At 34.6% G+C, this 25,720-nt stretch overlaps 2 protein-coding genes across 3 annotated transcripts in view; one reads left to right on the forward strand and one right to left on the reverse strand.

Moving 5' to 3' along the window:
• LOC125867885 (acetyl-CoA acetyltransferase, cytosolic 1) overlaps positions 1–25,720 on the reverse strand; it is a 934,067-nt gene that overhangs the window by 43,865 nt on the left and 864,482 nt on the right. The gene's annotated exons all lie outside the window — the stretch shown is intronic.
• LOC125867894 (uncharacterized) lies at positions 4,471–5,982 on the forward strand. The gene is made up of 3 exons (XM_049548492.1): positions 4,471–4,655; positions 4,755–4,823; positions 5,691–5,982. The coding sequence occupies exons 1-3, from the start codon at positions 4,522–4,524 to the stop codon at positions 5,833–5,835; spliced, it is 348 nt and encodes a 115-aa protein (XP_049404449.1). The 5' UTR covers positions 4,471–4,521; the 3' UTR covers positions 5,836–5,982.

Consider the following 25,720-nt stretch of genomic DNA (forward strand, 5'->3'; position numbering starts at 1 on the left):
AAAAACATAATTTTTTTTGTCTTTGAAAAACAAAAAAATTTAGGGGTAAGTTGGTGGAAGGTGGGGGGGGGGGGTAATTTTTTTTGTTTGTTGTTGGAAAACAAAAAAAATTAGGGGTCGGTTGGTGGAAAGTGGGGGAGCGTAAATTTATGTCATGAAGTCCCAGTTCACTTAGTCAAGGAAATATGGAGAGGTTTTAAATGGGTTAGAACCATTTTACCCAAATCATATTTGACCAAATCCATATATACCTATATTCTATTTGAGTGGATTGTAATCTAAACCATTCTTGTTCATTTCATATTCAATTCATCCAAATCCGATTTAATTCAACCATTTGCCACCCCTAGCTGCTAGTGTATTTGGAGGCTAGTCTTGAGAAAGATTGGTCCTTGTGCAGAGAGTATGTTATCTCAAATGCTAAAAAGCAAGGGTCATGCAGGATCCGCTATGATTCCATCAGAGTTCAGAGAGGAATTGAGAGTTTGGTTCAAAGATGAAATGACTACGGGGAATGAGAAGAGGGAAGATTTTACAATACCACATGAGAGTCTGAGAAGATATAAGAGCAGATATGACGAGTTTGAAGAGAGAACAAACAGAACAATTCCAACAGAGGTGAACTCAAGATTTGAAGACAAGCTGGCCATTTACATAAGCATAGGAAATTTATACTCGAGCATTCCACTGCCCACCCTCATTCTCAATGCAAGCTAGCTCTTACTTGTGTTTAGTGAGGAGGCTAACTAACATACAAGTGACTGCCCTGGTTGTGATTTCTTCCTTGGGTAGGCCATCAGGTGAGGAATCACCACCAATGACTAATGCACGTTAGTTAAAGCATGTCGTCCAATGCCAATTCGTATGATAACTTTATTAAACATAAAAATATAAAACCAATGTACTATATAACGTATAAATATGAGTTTAATGATTCTACTAGATAAAGTTTGCTTTGTGGAGTGGTGGTTTTGAACTTCACTTTGCACCATGAGGTCGCAAGTTCAAAACTAGCCATCCCCTTATTTTATTCAAGCATGTGCACCCTCACGGGGACACATGGGTCTGCCTCTGCTTTCCAATTGTTACTTCTACGCGTGTTGGAACAAAAGGGTACAGAACTTGCATAATTATGTGTAGGCTTATGGTGTAGGCAAAGTAATAAGAAATTTGCACCATGGAATAGGCCTTATTTGCATTTTGCAGGCACGGGGATATATATCTCTTGTATTAAAGTTCCATTCACTTGTATGTTTTATAACAAAAAAGTGATTTTCCTTTCTATATATGCTAAGACCAGTGGTCTTTTGGGAGTTGTAACACTAAGAATCTGCATCATAGTGGGAATGTACTGCTGAATTAGTCTTCTGACTGATTTGTTTTCTTTTCCATTTCGATTTTCTTAACACTTTTGTCCTCTGAATTAGTCTCCTTCTTAATAGAATATATTTTTCCATAATCTAGTGAAATGAATGAAGAGATCGAAGAGCATGAAAGGGAAACTTAAGGCATCTATCCTTTTTTATTGTCTCTCTTAACATTGACGCAGATCTATTAACTATTATGTTTCCAAAACTCTAGAGCTTCTTCATCAAGTATCACTACAAGCTTTGTCCAGCCAGAAACATTGTATTGTATTTGCCAATGAGGATCACAATGAGGTACCTTGTACACCTAACTGGCTAACTCCTAAGACAGGTATACATTGTACAACGTAACGGTGCCTTTGCTAACTTGTGACAACATCTGAAGTTTGTACCATGACTTCCATCAATGCAGGATGTCACATTCCCTAATGGAGGAAAAATAAGCCTTTTAAGAACAATCAATCCTTATTTATCACAAATTGAACAGTCTGTATGAGTCTAATGAGAACACGAGTAGCAAGTATTCACTTCAAATTCCATTTCCGGCATCTCTTGTAGAGTCATGAAACCCTTCCTACTAGTGCATATCTCACAGTAGCAATCATCAGCCAGCAACTGGCTTTGGCATGCTGTATAGTATATTCCATTTCCGGCATCTCTTGTAGACACTTAATTGTAAGAATGCCTGAATTCCAGAATTATTAGTGACAATTTTTTTTTAACAAAATAAGTATGGTACATGTAATGATCATATTGTATAGATAGTAATGCTATGTAGCGGTATTGTATACATAGTGTATAATCATGTATATATAATGTATATCAATGTATCAAAAATATATACATATATCCATATGCATTGTTTATACAATACATTATATAAAATATACATTGACTATACAATAAAGGATACTTATACATGAACTATACACTGATTATAGATTATGATATACTCAAAAAGCTAAATAGAGCTTAACTATACATGAAGTATATACTGACTATTCAATGTCAAGCAACTCAAAATCACCTATAAACAGTCCCAAATTTTAGATATGTAATCCTCTCGATGTTTTGAGTCTTTAGATATACAATATTCTCAAAACGATTCACGTTTGTAGTACGTCGAATATTTTAAAAAAAAAAAACAAGAGAGAAGAAGAATCTGAGACTGGAAAAAGTAGAAAAAGAAGAAGAAGAATTTATTTTCATCAAAACACATATAATTTTGTCTTAATCGACATTATATCAAAAGTCATTTCGATTTATACAAAGTTAATTGATTTAAAGTAATACATCATACCACTATACTAACTTTTTCTATTCTTATGATTTATACATCATACCAGTATACTAACCTTTTCAATTTCTATAATTTATACATCATTTACCAATATACTAACCTTTTCAATTCCTATAATTTATCTTTCATTTACTTACCTTAACTTTTCAAATTCTAAGATTTTTAAATTAGTCGTTCGGTGCTTATAAATGTTGTTCCCATACTAATTTACTAATAACAGTGTTATATATTTCTGAAAATTGTTTGACTTGCACATTATACATTATCAATTGTAGCGTTAGAATTTGTAGTTTTTCAGTTGATAGTAATAATAATTCTGCTTGATCTTATTAGTAAGTCTAATTTGTACACCCTAGCTACTTTCTTAAGCACTATAACTTAGACTATGTGATATGAATTGAAGCATATTAGGGGTGTCAAATGGGTGGGTTGGGTTGAAATTAGAGATATTAAAAGAGTAAATTTTAGGTTTAGCAAACATAAAAATCATATTTGTATGATATAGCTATAGTTTGTATATAATTGCGCTCTTGTTTGCTATGGCCATTAATATGTATATCTCGGTATACATATACAAAGAATCAATTGTATAATTTGGTTCAGTATACATATACAAAAGAATCAATTGTATAATCTGTGTTTGTATAAAGCGGGAAAGAGAGAAAGACAAAAGAAAACTAGGCAGGGGAAGATCTGTATTTGTATAATTATAAGTGTATAGGACGAAAATATATGTATTTGTATATACAATCTTCTCTCACTTTATACAAACACAAACGCAATTTATACATTTGTGTTTGTATAAAGTGAGAGGCGAGTGAGAGTGGCGAGCAAGATCTGGGAGAGTGGCGAGCAAGAATCTCTGGGGAGAGAGGCGAACGAAAAGATATGTATATATACAATTTTCTCTCTCTTTATACAAACATAAACACATTTTATACATTTGTATTTGTATAAAAGTGAGAGAGGCGAGGGAAAGACTGCCAGCGAGAAAACGAGAGTGGCGGACGAGAATTTTAGGGAGAGAGGCGAATGGCAACAGTTTGTTACAGGTTACAATTAAATCAAACTGTGGTTATAACATTTAATTTGAATTAATAGTTTGCTATTTTATACAATTTTCTCATATTAAAATGGGTTAAAGTAGAAATTGGGTTGGTTCCTGACCCGCCCAAGTTTACTTTAGGCTTAAATAGGGTTAAAAAAGGATTGAGTCTTGACCCTCCCAATTTGACCTGCTTAATCTCAATAATTTTAATATATTATTATTTAAGTTTTTATAACCACAATTTGAATTTCAACTCAAGAATTTTTTTTTTTTTTTTTAAAGTTACAAATGGATAGACAAATCCTAAAAGATATAGGAACATACATTACATCAATGCAAATAAAGAGTCTCAAAACGGATTGAAATTGAAAATTAAATTGGGCTCAATTGAGGATTCTCTTAAAATAGGTCAAGACTTGAATGAGTTGAAATTGAACCAATTCAAATTATCTTGAACCCAACCCTTAAAATTCTTGGCAGATTGAATGAGTTATCTATAGTTGGGCTCATTTCTGACACACCCCTTAAGCATATAAATAAGGGAAGGTCAAATGTATAAAAATGCTTATCAATGACAAAGTTGATTGTGATTAAAGAGATTTTCTTAAAAAGAATATGACATGAATATAAATTATTTAACCTAAAGGATCTAAATGACAATACTCTAAACATTGGGGGGTCTAGCTAAAATATCTTGAAGATATTACTTTAGTTTAAATTTTGACCACAAGTCACAAGATATATAGTCTATCCATCCACAGATTATCTGCAGGAATTATTTATTTTTTAAAAAAATTGCAGCTAATATGGCTGTGTCTTGTGCACTTAGCATGAACTTTGGAGTTTTGTCAAGGGAACTTTTTTCACCTTTTCCACAATCTCTCACTTCAACCTCATTGAAAAGAAGGGGAAGTCATTCCAAAGTTTCAGCAAAATTAGGTTTGGTTTAATTAAGTTCTCTTATTAATTTATTGTTTATGATATTAATTAATGTTTTACATATAAGAAAATGTATTTTTTTTTGTTTGTGGTTGTTGATAGGAGGAGAGGGTGATGTAAAGAAAGATGGGAAGAAGAAATTCATAACTAAAGAACAAGAACCTGAACAGTACGTTTTCATATCTTTTTTTTGTTACTATGCTTATCGTCGTCGAAGGCGAAGTCAGAATTTTAATTTTATGGTGTCTGAAGTTTATAACAATAATTTCAAGTGTTAATAATTGGTTTTGAATTTAATAGTTGTATAAATTCCTAAACTTCTTAATGTAAATATATTATTTGAGCAAAAATTATTGGTCATCGCAAAGCATATGTAGTCGACATTAAAGAGTTGAAGTGTGATAAATCCACAAAACATTGAATTTGTTAGTGAAATGATTGAGATTTTTTATTTATCTCCTTAATCAAAGTCTCAAATTTGAACCCTTAGAATAGAAAACCTTATGGTAAGCTATAATTTTGCTCCATTAATTAGACTGTTTGGAGAGAATTCAGATTAATCTAATCAGTGAATTTTGGTTACTGAATGATTGAAAAGGAATTGTCGAAACCTATGTTAATCGTATTTTCTAAAAATGCTACTACACTCATAACAATTTTTTTGAAAAATCTGAACAACATTGTCGGAATGTTATAAAGAGAACAAAATTGAGATAAATTGTTCATATCACCAATATAATCTTAACTAGTTGGAGCAGTTGATTTTTAGATGATCACTCAACTATAGTTATTATCTCAAAAAATTACTTTTTTGTTGAAAAAAAAATGACATTTTGAGTTAATAAATATTAGTTGAGTGGCCACGTGAGAAATCAACCCCTACTTTGAGATTGGGGCTTATTTATTGATTTCTGTCTTATTTATGATTAATATTTGTTTTGGTTTTCTTGATTTTGATACGTATATTACTATGAAGTTACACATAGGGAATTTTTCTGAATTGCCTATAATTAGTGAAAGAGGTTGGGTGTTATAGGTATTGGCAATCAGCAGGAGAAAGAGCAGGGGAGAACCCTATGATGACACCTCTTCCTTATATAATCATATTTGGAATGTCAACACCCTTTGTGATCTTGGCAATTGCTTTTGCAAATGGTTGGATAAAGGTTCCAATAAGATGATTAAACTCTCAATGCAGCAACAAGGGCTTTTTGGATGTCTCATTCTGACCTTTTGTCTTCATTTGAGTTCTCTATGTATAAGAGTAATCCCATTTCTATACACATTCTTTTTGTTTTGTGAAGATATAGAATTTTAACTTTATTGCACTTGCTATTTCCTTAGTCTGCACATAACTGGTACATTTCTTGCAAGCTGTTAAACATTTCTAGTAAGATGTCTTCAGGTTGTGTATCGGTCGGTTTGATTTTGAAGTTTATTTGTTCGACTTATCGGTTATCGATTTGTAAACATGTTAAATCGTTAAGAACCATTAAGATATTGGCTTATCGGGTATCGATTTATCTTGCTCAAAAAACAATACTAACACATCGTAGAATAACCGAAAGTTAGAGATGCCAAAAATAAAAATATGAAACTAAATCCTAAATCAAGGACTTTATATACCGAATGGTATAACTATAATATATTAATATACTATTGGATTATTGGTTAACCCGTTAGCAAAAAATCTCAAACTGTTAAGAATCGTTAACTTGATAATAAAAAAATCAAAATTGTTAAATCAATAATCCATTACCGATAAATCAATAACTTTTTTTCGATTTGGTTTAACAGTTTTGGATCGATTTTGAAAAGCCCTGCTCTCAGCACACAAACATTAAAGAACAAAATAGAATGTGAAATCTAGGTCCACAAACTTTTCTAATTTCACTGCCTAGCAGACGAGGGAAAACGATATTATAAACGATAAAATTTGTGTCAAGAAAAATAAATAATTAAGACGGAAAAATGTTGCAACAATCATAGTATTTGATTTCAAATATAATGAGTGTTACAATTTTATGATATTTCTCTGATTCTTTAGTAATAGTACGAACTATGTTAAATGAATTTGATTTGATTCAAATGTTGAAATAGCTTTAATATTCGTCTTGGACTTGATTTGACTAATTATTCGCTGCGAACACTTGGATGTTGGTAACGAATAAAGGATTTAGATTTCACATTCCAAAAATGTTCTTTAGCTCGAATGTTCTCGGAATCTTGGCTTATATATACATAGAAATTTAGCATTTTCGATTCCACTAGCTCTCTCTTGCTTCTCGATTTCTAGACTTTTTTTCTAAATTATGAAGACTGATATTTATAGTTGTGAAATGGAAGAGTTGTTACGGGAACAAACTTTTTTCCACCAATCAAATCATATTTGATAGTATATGTCACTAGTACAATTGACACATTTTTATTGGTCTTTCATTTGATTAGGTATACTATGTCATAATGACAGGTGGCATGATTTTATTGGCTCATTCATTTGACTTGGTGTGCCACATCATGTGACCGTCAATTTGGTCGACCTTTAGGATAAAATGAGATTTTGAGCTTGACAAAGTGGGCTCGTCATTTCTAGATATCACGATCCAGACTGTTGTGATTGGCATCCACACAAACCCTCCGGTGGGAGAACCATTACTATAACCCAAACAAATGAATTTTCAGAAAACTAAGACATTTAATGATACGGAAACACATTTAAATGACTATAAAAATGGAGTCCCCATACACACCAAGGTTTTAACAAACAACTACCAAACTAATGCGGAAGAACAACCCTTAGAACCTGAAAGTCATTGTACCAAAACTCTACTAACGACAAGTCTAAGAACAAGGGGTACAACCCCGAAACTAAACAACACCTTAAACAAATAGTCTGAGTCTGAAAAGAGTGGACTTAAACAAGAAAGATCCATGGCAGCTCGAAAGAACTGGCTCACCCTTGAATCCGATCACGCTCAATAGTCATCTAGTTGAGATCAATAGCCGCCTGAAGATGCCCTTTACTCAACAAAGAACAAGCAAGTGCAGTATCAGTACACAAACATAGTGTACTAGTAGGATCATGCGGTTATCCCAATAAGTGAAACACATGCAAGTAACCACAACATTATAAAACAACTATATACCGAACATATACAATATTAGTCATCTTTTCAGGATCAATGTAGCATCACATGTTCTCAATTATACACATTGGTTATCAATTTAGAGCAACATACTGTCTTCCAATATCAATCATTATTAGATATCAACGTAATCATCACAAGTAGATACACAACACAATTCAATTGTTCTCTCACGGAACCCAACTCAATGGTCCTCTCATGGAACCCATACCCAAACTGTTAGAATACCGGAACATGCTACCCGATCCAATGTTTATGCCGGAACGTGGCAATCGGTCCCATAATTATGCCGGAACGTGGCAACCGATCTCATATTTATGCCGGAACGTGGCAACCGATCCATTCAACAAACCACAATCACAATCACAATGTATATTCTCATAATTATACAACATGAGGTGATTCATGGCATATAATTATTCAATTATCCTCATTTACGATTAGGGTGATCAATAATTCAACATTCGCATACATACATGCTTTATAATGAGCAATTACAAACATATATCACACCAACATAAAATCACAATCATCACCTACCTCGAATACAAGCTTGAATCCCCTAACGCACTTGAATCTTCCCTTTTTGGATTCTTCCCGCTTGTTCGTGGTCTAAAAACAACAATTTATACGCAAGGATGAACAATCAAAGATCTAATTATCCGGATTAAACAAACTCAATAACCCTAGACCAAACCCTTGATCCCCATACCCAGATTAGGGCTTTTTCTACTATAAATTCCAGATCAAAACCCTTGCCCATCGATAATTACCCAAGAAACTGAGTTTTACGAATAAAAAAATAGATTCGAGAAGTGAAAACCTTACCTTTAGCCTCAAGAATGGTGAAAAACGGTCAAGAACTCATCTGGGGTCGTCTCCTAGCTCTCAAAGTCAAAAAGTGCAGAATAAAACGTTTTTGCGGTTTTATTTCCTACTTAAGCCGCGTTTGTCCCGCTACAGCGTCCCCGCCCTGGCGGGAATAANGTCAAGAACTCATCTGGGGTCGTCTCCTAGCTCTCAAAGTCAAAAAGTGCAGAATAAAACGTTTTTGGGGTTTTATTTCCTACTTAAGCCGCGTTTGTTCCGCTACAGCGTCCCCGCCCTGGCGGGAATAATTCCGCCACAGCTGCTTGCACAGAAATAGTGAGCAGATTTATGAATTCCAAACCCCCATTTCACAACACACCTTCATCCCATGACACTCAGAAAATACCTGTTCACGCTAAGATCAATTTTGGGAGTTTTACTTACCCGAATTCAATTCCGTAAAGTCGTATGGGTTCCTTAACGTCTTAGCTATCCACTCATGTAATCAAATTCCTTAATAGATCTCTCATTTGTTACCAGATTTTTCTAGACCTCATTGACTCCGATTTTGTCCAAATTTGGACTAGGTTAGGAAATCTCAAGTTACTACGAAAAAGTTTTCTAGCCCCAATTATTTTCCCAGAGGCTTTTCCATAATGACGGAATCAAGTCATTACAATAGGTACCAATTTATCCATCACTCGTCCTCGAGTGATCAACTAGGAAAGATTGGCTAAAAAAATAAAGGTAGAGTAGTATCTGAATCGTCGAATTACTGGGGATACTTGTCTCGCCGACCCATCTTACCGAATCTCATTACCCCCTAAGGGTTCCACGTCTCCAACCCCAAACCAACTAATTGAATACCTAATCATGCTCCCTTACAATGCCTCAATGAAGTCATTACAATGCTTGAGCGATAATTATTGTTGTATGTACACTTAGCTAACCACAAAGCTATTCCCAATAACCACCAAAGTTTGACCGTACGTACACATGTCTGCAACATGCTATCAAGGACTGTGACACAAACATCAGGACGAATCCTTTCTCACATTACCATGATAAAATCCTAAATCAAAACTCGCCACAATTAGAGGTGAGCCTGAACCAACCAACACACAATCATAATACCCGAACAATCATAGTTCTTATCAACATCTCCATCTCACAATCCAATTTCCCATGAGTTTGAGTTATAAAAAAATTGGTCTTTAGAAATCAGATACTCATCGAGAGATATGTCCAAGCATACAAACCCTCCAACAACACTATCAAAATGCTAGATTTAGAAATTGTAGATTACCTCTTAAGAACAGTAGAATTGGACCCAATGATCCCCACATTCAATCACACATAATCAATACATGACCTCGATGACTAGAGGAATATTAAGATTGCCGGACAACGACAAATAAGCATAGTAGCTCTTCTATAAATTCTCATAAGCAAGGTGGTACATGTAGAACCACTAAAATACTTTAACAACTCCAAGACAACACCAATTATATCATTCGAAATAACCAAATCTTCCCAATCTTCCCACTCAACCAAGAGAACATCGCAGGATTTGGTACCCCTAATCCACCATTAGGGATAAACATACTAGAACATAGCTAGTGAATCATACGCACAATACTAACAACCTTTATACACACTCCGACTATTTACTTTATTATAAACCAACACTTTTAAAAATGAAACCTTTCTTAGGTACTTAACAATCAATAGTAGTAAACTTACGACTCAACCCAGGTGTAAGTCCTTTCAAATGCTCAATACCGAATACAATTGAGCATTTCTCACATTGATAATTCATACCTTGACAAAACACATCACCACAAATGTAGACTCACAATGAAAAATCTGAATTGTAATTTCCACCATGTAACACAATCCCTTTCTCTATCAACATTAACTTGTACTTTGAAGATTTTTATGAATTCATGGATCTCTGTTTATCATTGATCACATCTCCATCGATCTTACCATATATTTCGCTAAAATTTCAATCATACTCATTACTAGCCTCAAAAACAAAACCAAGCACTTGTCATCACACTCAAGCTAATGTCTGCACACTCCTTTCTCAAGTCTTTTTCGATAGTTTTTGACCCATCTGATGGACCCATGACACTATTACCATAGCCACAACAAAACAATGAAATCACACGTCTCTGAACCCAATTATCTACTCCACTAAAGATATATCTTTAGCCCTTACAATCAAATAAAATATTCATGCTCTAGCCTCTCTCTAAAGGATGTACTACATCCCACTATATTTTCCTTTATTATAACTCTAGCTCTTTAACATTCTATTCGAGTAGTGTCCATCCATCTCTTAAAACTTTCCATACAACCACGTTACTCACCCAATATTAGAAAACCACGACCTTAGACACTCGCAAGTCGTACTTACTATACAAAATTCGCTTTACCAACAGTCTTGTTATATAGTTGCATCCCATCACGAACTCATACCACCATTACACTCGGTTAGCCCTGGCTATCACTACGAAGCCAACCTTTTTATCGACATGACACCTCAAACTCAGGTATACCCATCAAATTCAAAGGGCTAACCCAATTTTATACACATTTACTTACTAAACTGTTCAATTACCTTCACCCAAGAATACTCAATGGGACTTTCTTTATCCATAATCTTGTCATTTTGGTATTAATCCACTCCATTATGGCTCAAGATAAAATCACCAGTCCTCATACTACCCTCCATCTTCTTAACAACAAGACAGGAGTACCCCACGGGGAAGCACTAGGACGAATGAAACCTTATCAAGAAGCTCTTGGATTTGAGCCTTAAGCTCTCTTAATTCTGCTGGAGACGTATGATACAGAGGGATGGAAAATGGGGCGAGTGTCAGTTTCCAATTCAATGTAGAAATATATATCTCTATTCGGAGGCATACCAGGAAAATCCGTAAGAACAATTCTTTAAACTTAGACACCACAGGAACAAACTCAATAAAGGGAGACTCAACCTCAACATCCTAAACATGAGCCATATAAGCCAAACAACCTTGCCCCACCAATTTCCTAGCCTGAATAGAGGATATGATCTTAGCTAGCTTAGCCTTGTACATCTCTTCCCACTCTAATCTTTCCCTACCGAGGATCTCTTGAGTTACCGACTTAGTATTACAAGTAGGCCCGGTATAATATGGAGGACAACCAAGTCATGCCTAAAATTATATCAAGTCAGTCATATCTAGCATAACCAAATCAACCCAAATATGAAAATCCATAACCACAACAAAACAACACAATACACATGGGTTCCTATGACTGACTATTCAACTGGGGTAGAAACATGGATGGGGGCATCAAGTATATCACAAACCACATCAAATCCCAAGACAATTGAACTGACACATACGAATAAGTAGAACCCGAATAAAAAAAACAATAGCCATCCGAGCACATATAAGAGTAGCACTAGTGGCCACTACATCACACACCTCAACTCGGTCTTGCCCGAAAAAAACATATAACTTAGCCCTATCGTCTTGACGGCCAACTTCCTCTCCTGGTTGCACTACTCCTCTACCTACATTACCATTTCCCCGGCCTCGCTGGTTTCCTCCTCATATGTCCAGGTTCCCCACAATTTTAACACACTTTATAACTTATATTAAATTGTTGAACACTAAATTAGATTGCGGGGGTTAGTTTAGGTACGATTGGAGGTCCATAATTGTGACTAGGGAAAACAGGGGAGATAGGGTTGAGGTTCTGTCTTGCCCTGTCCCGCTTTGGCGGGAGGAATCCCGCACTGGTGGGAAAATCCCGCCCCAGCGGCCCCCGACGAAAACAGAATCCCTGCCAACAATTTTTATGTGGTTCCTCTCTTTTCTATATTTCCCCTAGATTTCCCAGCTATAACTAGGCATTTAAGAAAATCCCTTTAGCTAGGCCAATCATTGTCTAACCCCCGGTCAACCCAACGAAGTACGCACTTTAGAATCCTTTTACATCGTTTCAACACTACCACACATATATCCCTAGGATACACCCAGATTCTCACACGATTATCAGTTGGTCGCAACGCACATCCAGATTTCTCGCTTACGAACCACATCATAATTTATCTAGACCCTTGTACCTAATCTCGTGATGACTTTCTTTTCACAACAAGTTCACGACACTCGAGCAGTTAAAAATTGCAGACAAGTCCAAATTCTTTAATTAGTTTGTTCCATATACGACCATTACTGATCATCTATGCCTTATACGACCCCTAAGGCCAGATACCAATTGGAACCTTCTCAGTTCCAATTAACTTGCTTGTGTCCCTTCAGCAAGGACTACATCGTCTAGTTCACTTCGTTGAGATACCAATTGGACTCAACTCATACCACAAGCGACAATGGTAGCTAGCGAGCCCTATAAAACTGCTAATTTCAATCATAGAACTTGGTCGAACCCAATTCTTAATCGCCTCAACCTTTAACTGATGGTAACCAGACTTTAAATCAATCTTAGAGAAAATCGATGCACCTTGCAATTGGTCAAAAATGTCATCTATCCGAGGCAATTGATACTTGTTCTGAATGGTGACTTTATTCAACTGTCGGTAATCTATACACATCCTCTCTTGTTATTGATGGTGTTACCGTTGTTGTTGCTCTAGCTCGGACCATAGAGTGAAGAAGGAAATATACTAATTTGTATCACCCAGATACCAATTGGATTCAAGTCATAGCACGAAGGAGTAGAAAGAAGTGAGTTTTTCCTAAAGTCCTATAGCCTCTCGCAAAAAAGTACGAACGTCATCGTACCATTCTGCAAGATTCTACTAGACTCGTTTTGGTAGCATGAGATCAATGAACCAAGGGCTTTGATACCAATTTTGTCAGAACCCAGACCGTCGTGATTGGCACCCACACAAACCCTCCGGTGAGAGAACCCATTACTACAACACAAAAAAACAAATTTTAAGAAAACTAAGGCATTTAAAGATACGGAAGTAGGTTTAAATGTCTATAAAAATGGAGTCCCCATAAACTCCAAGGTTTTAACAAACAACTAACCAAACTAATGAGGAAGAACAACCCCTAGAACCTGAAAGTCATTTTACCAAAACTCTATTAACAACAAGTCGAAGAACAAAGGGTATAACCCAAAACTAAACAACACCTTAAACAAATAGTCTAGGTCTGAAAAGAGTGGACTTAAACAAGAAAGATCCATGGCACCCTGAAAGAATTGGCTCACCCTTGAATCCGATCACACTCAATAGTCATCTTGCTAAGGTCTATCAATAGTCGCCTGAAGATGCCTTGTACTTAACAAAGAACAAGCAAGTGCAGTATCAGTACACAACCACAGTGTACTGGTAGGATCACACGGTTATCCCAATAAGTGAAACACATGCAAGTAACCACAACATTATAAAACAACCATATACCGAACATATACAATATTAGTCATCTTTTCAGGATCAATGTAGCATCACATGTTCTCAATAATACACATTGGTTATCAATTTAGAGCAACATACAATCTTCCAATATTAATCATCATTAGATATCAATGTAATCATCAGAAGTAGATACACAACACAATTCAATTGTCTTCTCACGGAACCCAACTCAATGGTCATCTCATGGAACCTACACTCAAACTGTTAGCATACCGGAACGCGGTATCCGATCCAATGTTTATGCCGAAACGTGGTAACTGATCCTATAATAATGCCGGAATGTGGCACTTGATGCCATGTTTATGCCGAAACGTGGTAACCGATCCATTCAACAAACCACAATCATAATCACAATGTATATTCTCACAATCATACAACAAGTGGTGATTCATGTCATACAATTATTCAATTATCTTCACTTACGATTAGGGTTATCAATAATGCAACATTCGCATACATACATGCATTATAATAAGCAATTACAAGCATATATCACACCAACATTAAATCACAACCATTACCTACCTAAAATCCAAGCTTGAATCCCCTAAGGCACTTGAATCTTCCCTTTTCGGATTCTTTCGGTCTTAAAACAACAATTTATACGCAAGGATGAACAATCAAAGATCTAATTATCCAGATTAAACAAACTCAATAATCCTAGACTAAACCCTTGATCCCGATACCCAGATTAGAGCTTTTTCCACCATAAATTCCAGATCAAAATCCTTCCCCATCGATAATTACCTAAGAAACTGAGTTCTACGAATCAAAAAATAGATTTGGGGAGTGAAAAACCTTACCTTTAGCCTCAAGAATGATGAAAAATGGTCAAGAATTCGTTTGGGGTCGTCTCCTAGCTCTCATAGTCGAAAAATGCAGAATAAAACATTTTTGGGGTTTTATTTTCGACTTAAGTCGCGTCTATCCCGATATAGCGGGACCCATCCCGCTACGGTGTCCCCGCCCTGGCGGGAATAATTCCACCACAACATCTTACACTGAAACAGTGAGCAGATTTAAGAATTCCAAACCCCCATTTCACAACACACCTTCATCCCATGACACTCAGAAAATACCCGTTCACGCTAAGATCAATTTTGGGAGTTCTACTCACTCGAATTCAATTTCGTAAAGTCGTACGGGTTCCTTAACGTCTTAGCTATCCACCCATGTAATCAAATTCATTTATAGATCTCTCATTTGTTACCATATTTTCCTAGACCTCATTGACTCCGATTTCATCCAAATCTGAACTAGGGTAGGAAATCTCAAGTTACTACGAAAAAAATTTCTAGCCCCAATTCTTTCCCCAATGACTTTTCCATAATGACGAAATCAGGTCGTTACAGTAGACCAATTAAATTAGACCATTAAATTGATCAATTTACATAAATAATGTATTATATAATCTTATATATGAATTATAGCACATCTTTTCGACCACACTCATTTTTTAGTACAATTTGATTTATGCTAATATATATAGAGCAAATAGCCCAAAGAAATCTTGTTTTACTCTATTGATATGTCTATTCTAGTTTTGATCTTCATTCGTGGAAAAATGATCCCAATAGGGAGATACTGTAACACCCCACAAATTATAAGCTAAGTTCAAATTGTTCATTGAATATGTATAGACCCAAAGACGAATATTTCTATTTACACATAGGTGTTAAGATCACTTTCTTAGTGTAGGATACGTGTTGTACATGAATTAAGGTCATAAGAAACCTCTAGCTCAAAGTTGAGTAGAAAGCTTTCTTACTGATTGAGTTTCGGTATAAGATTTTAGGAAGGTCAAATTTAAAATATTAAGCATTTTATAGACTAAGACCCACCAGTATAAAGGTCTTTCAGTCTTTTTTCCAAGCCCACTGATCGTTCATTACTCCAATTTTGGAGTAGAAAGTTATGGTTGTTTTATTGGAATATAATGTATCTGGACTAGAGAGTTTGGCGATGACATCTGTCAGTTCGGCAAATCGTCGAAGAGTTTTGCATATTGCCAAAATGACCTGAAAACCTTAAAAAATTGTTAACTTTGAAAATCTAAAGGCCCACTTTGGCGATCTGCCAAATATTTTGGTGATGGGGCCTTCGAATCGCCGAATTGGCATATTGGATTTATTAAAATATATTTTTTCAATTCTTCTTGTGTTTTTATGTTCTAAGAGGGGTATTGTTGCCTTTTTATCCTCCATTAGCTTTCCTAAATTCATCTTATAACCTAATAACATCCTAATATATATAGTTACTCTCAAAATCTCTGTTCTCCTTCTCCTAAAGATTAGGAACATCAAGAATGGAATATTTTCAGTTTTCAAGAAAGCCTCCAAGTTCAGTATTTTTTTAAGAATTCTAAGATTTTCAATCACGATTTGTTAGGAATTTTCTTTTTCAACTGCACTTTTAATTTTACTGCATTATATTAGATAAGACTTAGTCAATTAGTTGTTAGCCATCTATTCCTATTATTTAGGAGTAAGTTAGTGAGTTAGGAATATGCTAGTAGTGGGTTTACTGCTTTCTGTTTTTCATTCTAGTCTTATAAATGAAATCTGAAGATATCAATAAAAATGTTTTTCTACTAATATTCTTCTTGACTTCTCTTCTTTCTAAAACTTATACTACTAAAATTTACCAACAATTGGTATAAGAGCTTTTTTTATCTTGCGGGATCTGTGGGTATTTCTATGAGTGATTGTTACAAGTGACTTAAGCACCACAACTAGAAATAGCAAAAGATTAAAAATGGAAGAAAGCTCAAGTTTCTCGATAGTGGCACCTCCTGTCTTCAATGGTGAAAATTCACATGTGGGCAATGAGGATGGAAGCTTATCTCGAAGCTTTAGATCTTTGGGAGGCAATCGAGGAAGACTATGAAGTTCTTCCGCTACCCGGAAACCCAACAATGGCTCAACTCAAAAATCACAAGGACAAGAAAACCAAAAGATCTAAGGCAAAGGCATGTCTTTCTTCAGCAGTCTCTTCAACAATTTTCACTTGCATCATGTCTCTAAAATCAGCAAAAGCCATCTGGGATTATCTCAAGGCAGAATATGAAGGAGATGATCGTATCAAAGGTATGCAAGTGCTGAATCTCATTTGAGACTTTGAGTTACAGAAGATGAAAAACTCGGAAACCATCAAAGAATACTCTGACAGGCTTATGAGCATAGCAAATAGAGTAAGATTACTTGGTTCTGAGTTTAAAGACTCGCATATTGTTGAAAAGATTCTGGTTACTGTACCTGAAAGATTTGAAGCCACCATTACCACTTTGGAGAACACCAAGGATCTATCAAAAATCACTTTGGCGGAATTATTGAATTATTTGCAGGCTCAAGAACAAAGAAGGGTTATGAGAGAAGATGGAATCGGAGAGGGATCATTGATGGCCAAACATGAAGAGAGTTGAAGATACAAAAAGAAAAACAATAAGAAGAACCAGCCAACAAATGGAGAAGGAGCAGCTCGCTATAACAACAAAAGCAAAACATGTAGCTTTAAAGGAAACTATCCTCCTTGTAAGCATTGTGGAGAGAATGGTCATGCGCCGTATAAGTGTTGGAAAAGGCCGGATGCTAAATGCAGTAAGTGCAACCAACTCGGGCATGAAGCAATTATCTGCAAGAGTAAATTATAGCAGTAAGACGCAGATGCCCAGGTTGTTAATGAACAGGAAGAGGATCAACTTTTTGTGGCATCGTGTTTTTTAAGCAATGTTTCAACTGAGGCTTGGCTAATTGATAGCGGATGCACAAACCATATGACTCATGACAAAGAGATCTTCAAAGACTTGAAGCCTACTGGAGTTACAAAAGTCAGAATAGGTCATGGCGGTTATATTCCGGCAAAAGGAATGGGAACTATTACAATTGAAACACAATCAGGTACTAAAGCAATTTTTGATGTTCTTTATGTACCTGATTTAGATAAGAACTTGTTAAGTGTTGGTCAATTATTAGAAAAAGGTTTCAAATTGTATTTCGAAGATAAACATTGCTTAATCAAGGAAGCCTCAGGACATGACTTGTTTAAAGTCAAAATGAGAGGCAGAAGTTTCTCATTAAATCCATTGGAGGAAGAACAAGTGGTGTATTCAGCAAGAGAAAATGCTTTCGAGTTATGGCATAAGAGACTCGGACACTATCATTATCCAAGAATTGGTGATAGTCGAGAACCTTTCTAAACTGGGAGCGAGTTCTAAAAATTATCGGGCTTGTTAATTTGGAAAACAAAGTAGACTTCCATTCCCAAAGGCAACTTGGAGAGCAACAAGAAAGTTGCAGCTGGTTCACACCGATATTGGAGGACCCCAAAGGACTCCCTTACTTAAAGGTAGTCTTTATTATGTTATTTTTATTGATGATCTGACCCGAATGTGCTGGATTTATTTTTTAAAGTACAAATCGGAGGTCAAGAGCATTTTTTGGAAGTTGAAAGCGAAGTTGGAAAATAAAAGTTGCTGCAAAATTCAGATTTTATGATCTGACAATGGGAAGGAGTACACTTCTAATCAGTTTGATCTATTTTGTGAAGAAGCAGGGATTGAACGTCAACTTACTGCTCCTTATACTCTAGAACAAAATGGAGTTAGTGAGAGAAGAAATAAATATATCATGGAGATGGCAAGATGTCTGTTGCACGAAAAGAATTTGCCAAAGATGTTTTGGGCAGAAGCAGCAAATACAACTGTGTTCCTACAAAATCGACTTCCCTCAAAAGTTGTGAAAGATTAAACTCTTTTTGAAGCATGGTATGGATACAAGCCTTCGCTGGATTTTCTTAAAGTGTTTGGTTGTCTTTGTTTTACCTATGTACCTCAGGTCAAATGGGATAAACTAGATAAGAAGGTTGCCCCGGGCATTTTTATTGGGTACAGTAATGTTTCAAAAGAGTACAAAATCTTTCAAACTGAAGGTGAGAAGATAATTATCAGCAGAGATGTCCACTTCATGGAGAATGAAGAATGGGATTGGGATGACTCAAGGAATTTCGTCCAGAATACAAGCTCGTGGTTAAATGAAAGGGACAATGATCCACCAGTTCGGGGAACTCGATTGCTCTCTGATATTTATAAAAGATGCAATGTTGCGATTCGTGAACCTGCTAACTCTAAAGATGCTCTCAAAGACCGCAAGTGGAGAAATGCAATGGAGGAGGAGTTGTTTATGATCGAAAAAAATGATACATGACAGCTTGTTGACAAACCTCAAGGCAGAAAAGTAATTGGGGTAAAGTGGGTGTTCCGAACCAAGCTAAATGTTGATGGTTCAATCAACAAGCATAAAGCAAGGTTTGTAGTTAAGGGTATGTGCAGATTTTTGGTGTAGATTATTCTGACACTTTTGCTCCCGTTGCTAGGCTTGACACGATCAGATTGCTTATAACTGTTTCTGCACAACATGGCTGGAAAGTGCATAAGATGGATGTCAAATCAGCATTTCTTAATGGCATTCTTGAAGAAGAAATTTATGTTGAGCAACCTGAAGGATTTGTTATAGATGGAAAGGAAGATAAAGTCTATCGACTACATAAAGCTCTTTATGGCTTAAAACAGGCACCAAGAGCTTGGTATAGTAGAATAGATGATTATTTGCTCGGTCTCGATTTTGAAAAGAGTCTTTCAGAATTCACATTGTATGTTAAACATAATAGCAGTGAGATTCTTGTTGTTTCTCTTTATGTGGATGACCTTTTGATTACAGGGAGCAGTGAAAAGCTAATTGATGAGTTCAAGCAAAATATGATGCAAGCTTTTGAAATGTTTGATCTTGGTCTTATGACATATTTCCTTGGAATGGAGATTACACAAGGAAAAGATGAGTTTTTCATTTGCCAGAAAAAGTATGCAAAGGAAATTCTCAAGAAATTCAAAATGGACAATTGCAAAGAGATTAGTACTCCCATGAACCAAAAAGAGAAACTAAGTAAAGATTATGGAGCCGAAAAGGTGGATGAGGCATACTTCAGAAGTTTCATTGGGTGTTTAATGTATCTTACAGCAACAAGACCTGATATATTGTATGTTGTAAGTGTTTTATCAAGATTCATGCATTGTCCTAGTGAAGTACATTTGCAGGCAGCCAAAAGAGTTGTGCGATACATCAAAGGAACCATCACTTATGGAGTCACGCTTCAAAAGAGTCAACCTGTGAAGCTTTGTGGGTATTCCGACAGTGATTGGGGCGGTTCCGAGGATGATGCAAAGAGTACTTCAGGGTACTGTTTTAGTCTTGGTTCTGGAATTTTCTCATGGAGTTGTAAGAAACAAGATATTGTAGCTCAATCTACTGCCGAAGCTGAGTTTGTGGCAGCTGCAGCAACAATAAATCAAGCATTGTGGCTGAAGAAAATTTTGGTTGATTTGCATATGGAACCGACTGGAAGAAACAAAGTGTTCGTGGACAATGAAGCAGCAATAGCTATATCTCACAATCCTATGTTTCATGGAAGAACTAAGCACTTCAAAATCAAGTTCTTTTTCTTGAGAGAAATGCAAAAAGATGGAGATATAACTCTTGTCTACTGCAAGACGGAAGAACAATTGGCTGATATATTCACTAAGCCTTTACCAGTCAGCAAGTTTCAGCTTCTCAGACAGAAAATTGGAGTTTGCAGTTTCCAAAGCAAGGAGGAGTGTTAGGAATTTGCTTTTTCAACTGCACTTTTACTTTTACTGCATTATATTAGATAAGACTTAGTCAATTAGTTGTTAGCCATCTATTCCTATTATTTAGGAGTAAGTTAGTGAGTTAGGATTATGCTAGTAGTGGGTTTACTGCTTTCTGTTTTTCATTCCAGTCTTATAAATGAAATTTGAAGATATCAATAAAAATGTTCTTCTACCAATATTCTTCTTGACTTCTCAGCTTTCTAAAACTCATACTACTAAAATTTACCAACACGATTCTTGCCCAAACATTATCTCCAAGAACTCCATAGAATGATTTCTCCAGTTCAAGTTATTCTTATGTTAATAAATGACTGTTGTTCAAGCTATAAAATAAATCCTTGATTAATAATAACATAATTAGATAAATAATTTACTTCATAAATTCCGTATGAATTAAAGTGATTATGCATGAGTTTTTACAAGTACTTTCTAATCTCAAGGCTTGAGCAAAAGTTTTGCAGGATTTTTATGGTTTCGTTAACCTTCATGATTTTACAGCATGAAATTAACATGATACATATTTTAGTTTCAGTACAAATTATTTGAGATATGATTTTGAGCAAAGTATCATACTTGATTCTAACATCAATTTTTTTTTTTAAAAAAATAAAATTGAAATGTAACATTTTATAAGTAATTAACTAAATAGATTTTTACTTACAATATTTTCTTAATACTTATTTTAGGTATATATCTCAAATGTCTTCATTTAATTCGTCACTTTGATACATCATCAACGAGTGCGTTACACTCTTCTTAATTTTTTTGTTGATCGTCAAAAAAGTGTCAAAATGACACACCGGAGCCTTACAATGGGTGTCTTAAATGAACAAACCTTAATTTGAGGTGTCTAACGGAAAGTTGATGTCAAGTTTAAGTGGTCACCGATAGGTTCCGCCAAGAATTATTACGAATTGTGCCAACGTAGCATGTTAGCATCCATGTGTAAAATTGGTAAGGTAAGGCCTATCCCCCCTTGCTTGTACTTATTCACGTTGAAGATTTTATCTTATTATTAATAAAAGGCCACTAGATGCCCTGTACGTCTAGTGGTATAAATTTATTTATTTTTAAATAAAAAAATAAAAATTAATATATATATATATATATATATATATATATATATATATATATTATACATTTGTAAACTAATTGGACAAGTGTAATTGGCCATAATTATCCCTAATAATGTCTTTCTTTCAAGACCATAGTTCCCTTACAGTGAAAAATTAAGAACTCTACTTTTGGGTTCCTACTTAAAGATTGAAAACTCGCAAATGAGCTTTCTTGATTTATTAATTTGTTTGAAAAATTGATGATTGAGTTTGTTGATGATGTCATTTTGAAGCTATTTCTACACTTGATGCGAGTATTATTTTTGTTTTTGAATTATTGATAGCCATAAAAACGTTTTTTAATTTGACTAATTGAACTTAAATACACACTCTCATATCATACACATAAACGTGTTATTCACGCGTGTACACATGATTTTCTACTGATGTGACATATATATAGATATATTGTATGAAATGAGAGGGTGTTTTAAAAGTAGAGAGATATGTTAAGGTTTGTTAATAATTGAGGTTTCTTAATAATTTGTGGACGAAACTAATAATTTCGCCAAGTTCAAGAATGAAACTAACAACCTCATCTTTATTTTATTTTACAATATTATTTATTACTTTTCATTTTCTTATTGTCGAGTGATACTAAAATTCATCTCCATTAGATTATTTCCTTATATTCTATGTACGTCCGTTAGATTCTTTCCTTATAATTTATCCGATCTAATATAATATATCAACCCCATGAATCATTTTTTTTCAAAAAAAAAAAAAACAAAGACATCAAAGACATGTTTAGTGAATATAACTTACAGTTAAATTGTTTACTTCGGTGTAAATACACAAAGACCAACTACTGGTTCAATAACACTCTTTAGTCTCAAGGGGTCAAGAATTAATTCAATTTTTGTTTACATTCTTTAATTAAATACGAAATTTCTTCTTAAACATGCCCCAACTACTTTTATTATTCATTATAAATATTTATTATAAGAATTATGATTATCTGATTATTTTTTTAAAAAAGTTTGATTCATAGTGTGAGTATATTATTTCGGATGAAAAAATTATAGGAAAAAAATCTTATGGGATGTAGTTTTTATTACACCAAATAAGAAAGTAATAACTAATAAATAATATTTTATAAATAAAATAATAACAAGGTTGTTAGGTTCAAGGGTATAAGTGAGTTAAAAAGTCAGTGGAAAAGTATTTTTAGCAAATAGGTGGATGAAAAGTTCTTTTACACCTTTTTCTAAAATTCATGGTAATTAGTTTTAAGGATATCACTAGTTCGAGGAAGAAACTAATAATTCTCACAAGTTCAGTGGTATTTTCAACTCTTCTCTCGGTTTTTTATTAAGAGTCACACCCTCTTATAAGAGTTTGAGACCACTTATTACGGCATGTGGCAGATCATGAGTGTATTTAAGTTCAGTCAGTCAAAAAGATTAATGTTTTTAAGACTGTCAATAATTTAACCATGAAACTAATAATTTACGTCAAATTCAGAAGTATTGTTTTCAATACTTCTCTAAAAATAAATAAATTATTTGATGATGTTTTTGAACCTATTTTTGTGGGTTGACTTTCTGAGCTCACTTTGCTTTCTTAATATCTGTCCAACGTTTCCTTGCTGTTCTCATAATCTCATTTACTACTGATTGGTATTAAAGGTAAAAAATAAAGATGGTGTAACAATTTCAATTTCACAATACAAACATTCAAATACTACTATAATTACTAAATTTGAAATTATAATGGGAAAATGGAACTAACAAAAAGAACTATTGAGAAGATAATTAGAAAGGAGATAGAGAAGTATAGACTCAAAGAAAGAGATGAGAAGACTATATATTTTTCTCAACAATCTGTATAAATCGTTCTTTCTCATCGTTATTGTTTTAGCTAGTTGTTAATTGGGTCCGGGTTCCAAATCAGCCTTTACAAAGGCCTTTCAGTTTTATTGCTTTTTTTCAGCCTAATAACTGTTGTGTGACATCCGTATAGATATCAACATTGGACCGAAGCTGGTTCATAACATATGGACTGCCCTATTTACACATCATGAAATGCAATTGATTCTGCATCAATAACAAGTTATGACTTATTCTCACTCATTTATGTAGGTCTCTACTTGCCAGTTCATGCATTTATGATGTACTCACTTTAGATAACAAACAGCTCATGACTTGTAATTAATAAGATGCTAGAATAGCCACTTTTTAGAATGGGTTATCTTTATTTCAATGTTTTGACTCTTTATCTTTTGAGACTTTTTCAGAACAAAGAGATGTGTCAAGTATATATATCTATCAATATTGATATACAAAGATCACAACAATAAATGAAGAATTTTGTGGTAATTGTTTAGCGATTATATAATATAACTATTACTATATTATATTTAACAACAATAATATAATATGACTATATGAGTATTTATAACCAACATTCTATATATATGTCACTAAATACTTTGTCATTCTGATGTAATGGAATTAACTTAATTACTCTTAAATATTTTTACGATAATAAATATTGCCCTATAAAAAATTAATCTATTGTCACTAGATATACCTGTAACTTTAGAAGGTATATGTGTTATTGTCACTAAATGTACCTATAACTCTATAATTTTTTTATTTTCTAATAAACTTTAAGTGTTTGGTGTATTCAATATATGTATATGCCTTATATATGTTTACATATAGCTCATGAAAGAACCATATCCGTGGAAGTCAAGAACGAAAAGATAAGCCCGATATAGACATGGAGGGAATATAACGTACAAATCATTCAAAGAAACACAAAAATGAATAGTATGGAGAAGAAAATATTATGGAAGGTGACTCAGGTTTAGGTTTATATCATAAAAGTCACTTTTCTTTATTTTGCTATATATACGCAAAAAAATTAGTTTTTTTTGGGTAAATTTATAACTAGACATAATATTTAACAGCGTTAAGTAAAAAAAATAAAAAAATCGATAAGAACATGCAAGGGGGTTAGACCTTATGATCTGGCCAATTCTAATGAGGTAACAAACCTCTACTATCTAACAAGCATAAAGAAAATAAGAGCTAGAGAGAAGTTGGTATTTTGTCATCACCGCAGAGTTTGCAATACACTCTATGATATTACAAATGAGGATGCTTAAATAAAGCAAAAATATAACAACTAAGAAGAAGGTTGAGTTATTGTAATGACCCGGTTGTTCATTTTTGGAAAGGTTCATGAATTTATCATTTTGACCCTCCTGATATTGTAACGGCCTGTTCCCATCGTTATGGGAAAGCCAACAAGGAAAAATTTTCGGCCAGAAAACTTTTTCATAGTATCTTGAGATTTCTCAACCTAGTCCAGATTTGGATGAAATTGGAGTCATTAAGGTGTAGAGAAATCTATTAACAATCGGGTGATTTAGTTATGATTTTGATTACATGAGTAGATAGATAAGTCATTAAGGAATCCGTACGACTTTACGAAATTGAATTCGGGCGAGTAGAACTCCCGAAATTGATCTTAGCGTGAACGGTATTTTCTGAGTGTCGTTGGTGGAAGGTGTGTTGTGAAATGGGGGTCTTGGAATTATTAAAATAGCTCACTGTTTCATGCAAGCCGCCTTGGCAGTGATTTTGGTCGCTCTGGCGGGGCGGCTGTAGCGGGGTGATGACCGCTGTGGCGGGCCAGACGCGACTTAAAGTCTTAAGTAAACCCCAAAATGTATTTATTCTGCACTTTTTGGTGTTTAGAGCTAAGGAATGAACCCAGGCGATTCTTGACAGTTTTCCACCATTTTTAAGGCTAAAGGTAAGATTTTAACTCCCTGAATCCGTTTTTCGATCCGTAGAACTTAATCCAATGGGTAGTTATCGATGGGGAAGGGTTTTGATCTAGAAACTATGGTGGAAA

This window comes from Solanum stenotomum, chromosome 6 (genome assembly GCF_019186545.1).
Source record: "Solanum stenotomum isolate F172 chromosome 6, ASM1918654v1, whole genome shotgun sequence".
Lineage (NCBI taxonomy): Eukaryota > Viridiplantae > Streptophyta > Magnoliopsida > Solanales > Solanaceae > Solanum > Solanum stenotomum.

Coding starts and splice junctions, on each gene's coding strand:
- LOC125867894 (XM_049548492.1), top strand. CDS start 4,522: ATGGCTGTGTCTTGTGCACTTAGCATGAACTTTGGAGTTTTGTCAAGG. Junction 4,656..4,754: donor AAAGTTTCAGCAAAATTAGG/TTTGGTTTAATT, acceptor GTGGTTGTTGAT/AGGAGGAGAGGGTGATGTAA. Junction 4,824..5,690: donor AAAGAACAAGAACCTGAACA/GTACGTTTTCAT, acceptor TGGGTGTTATAG/GTATTGGCAATCAGCAGGAG.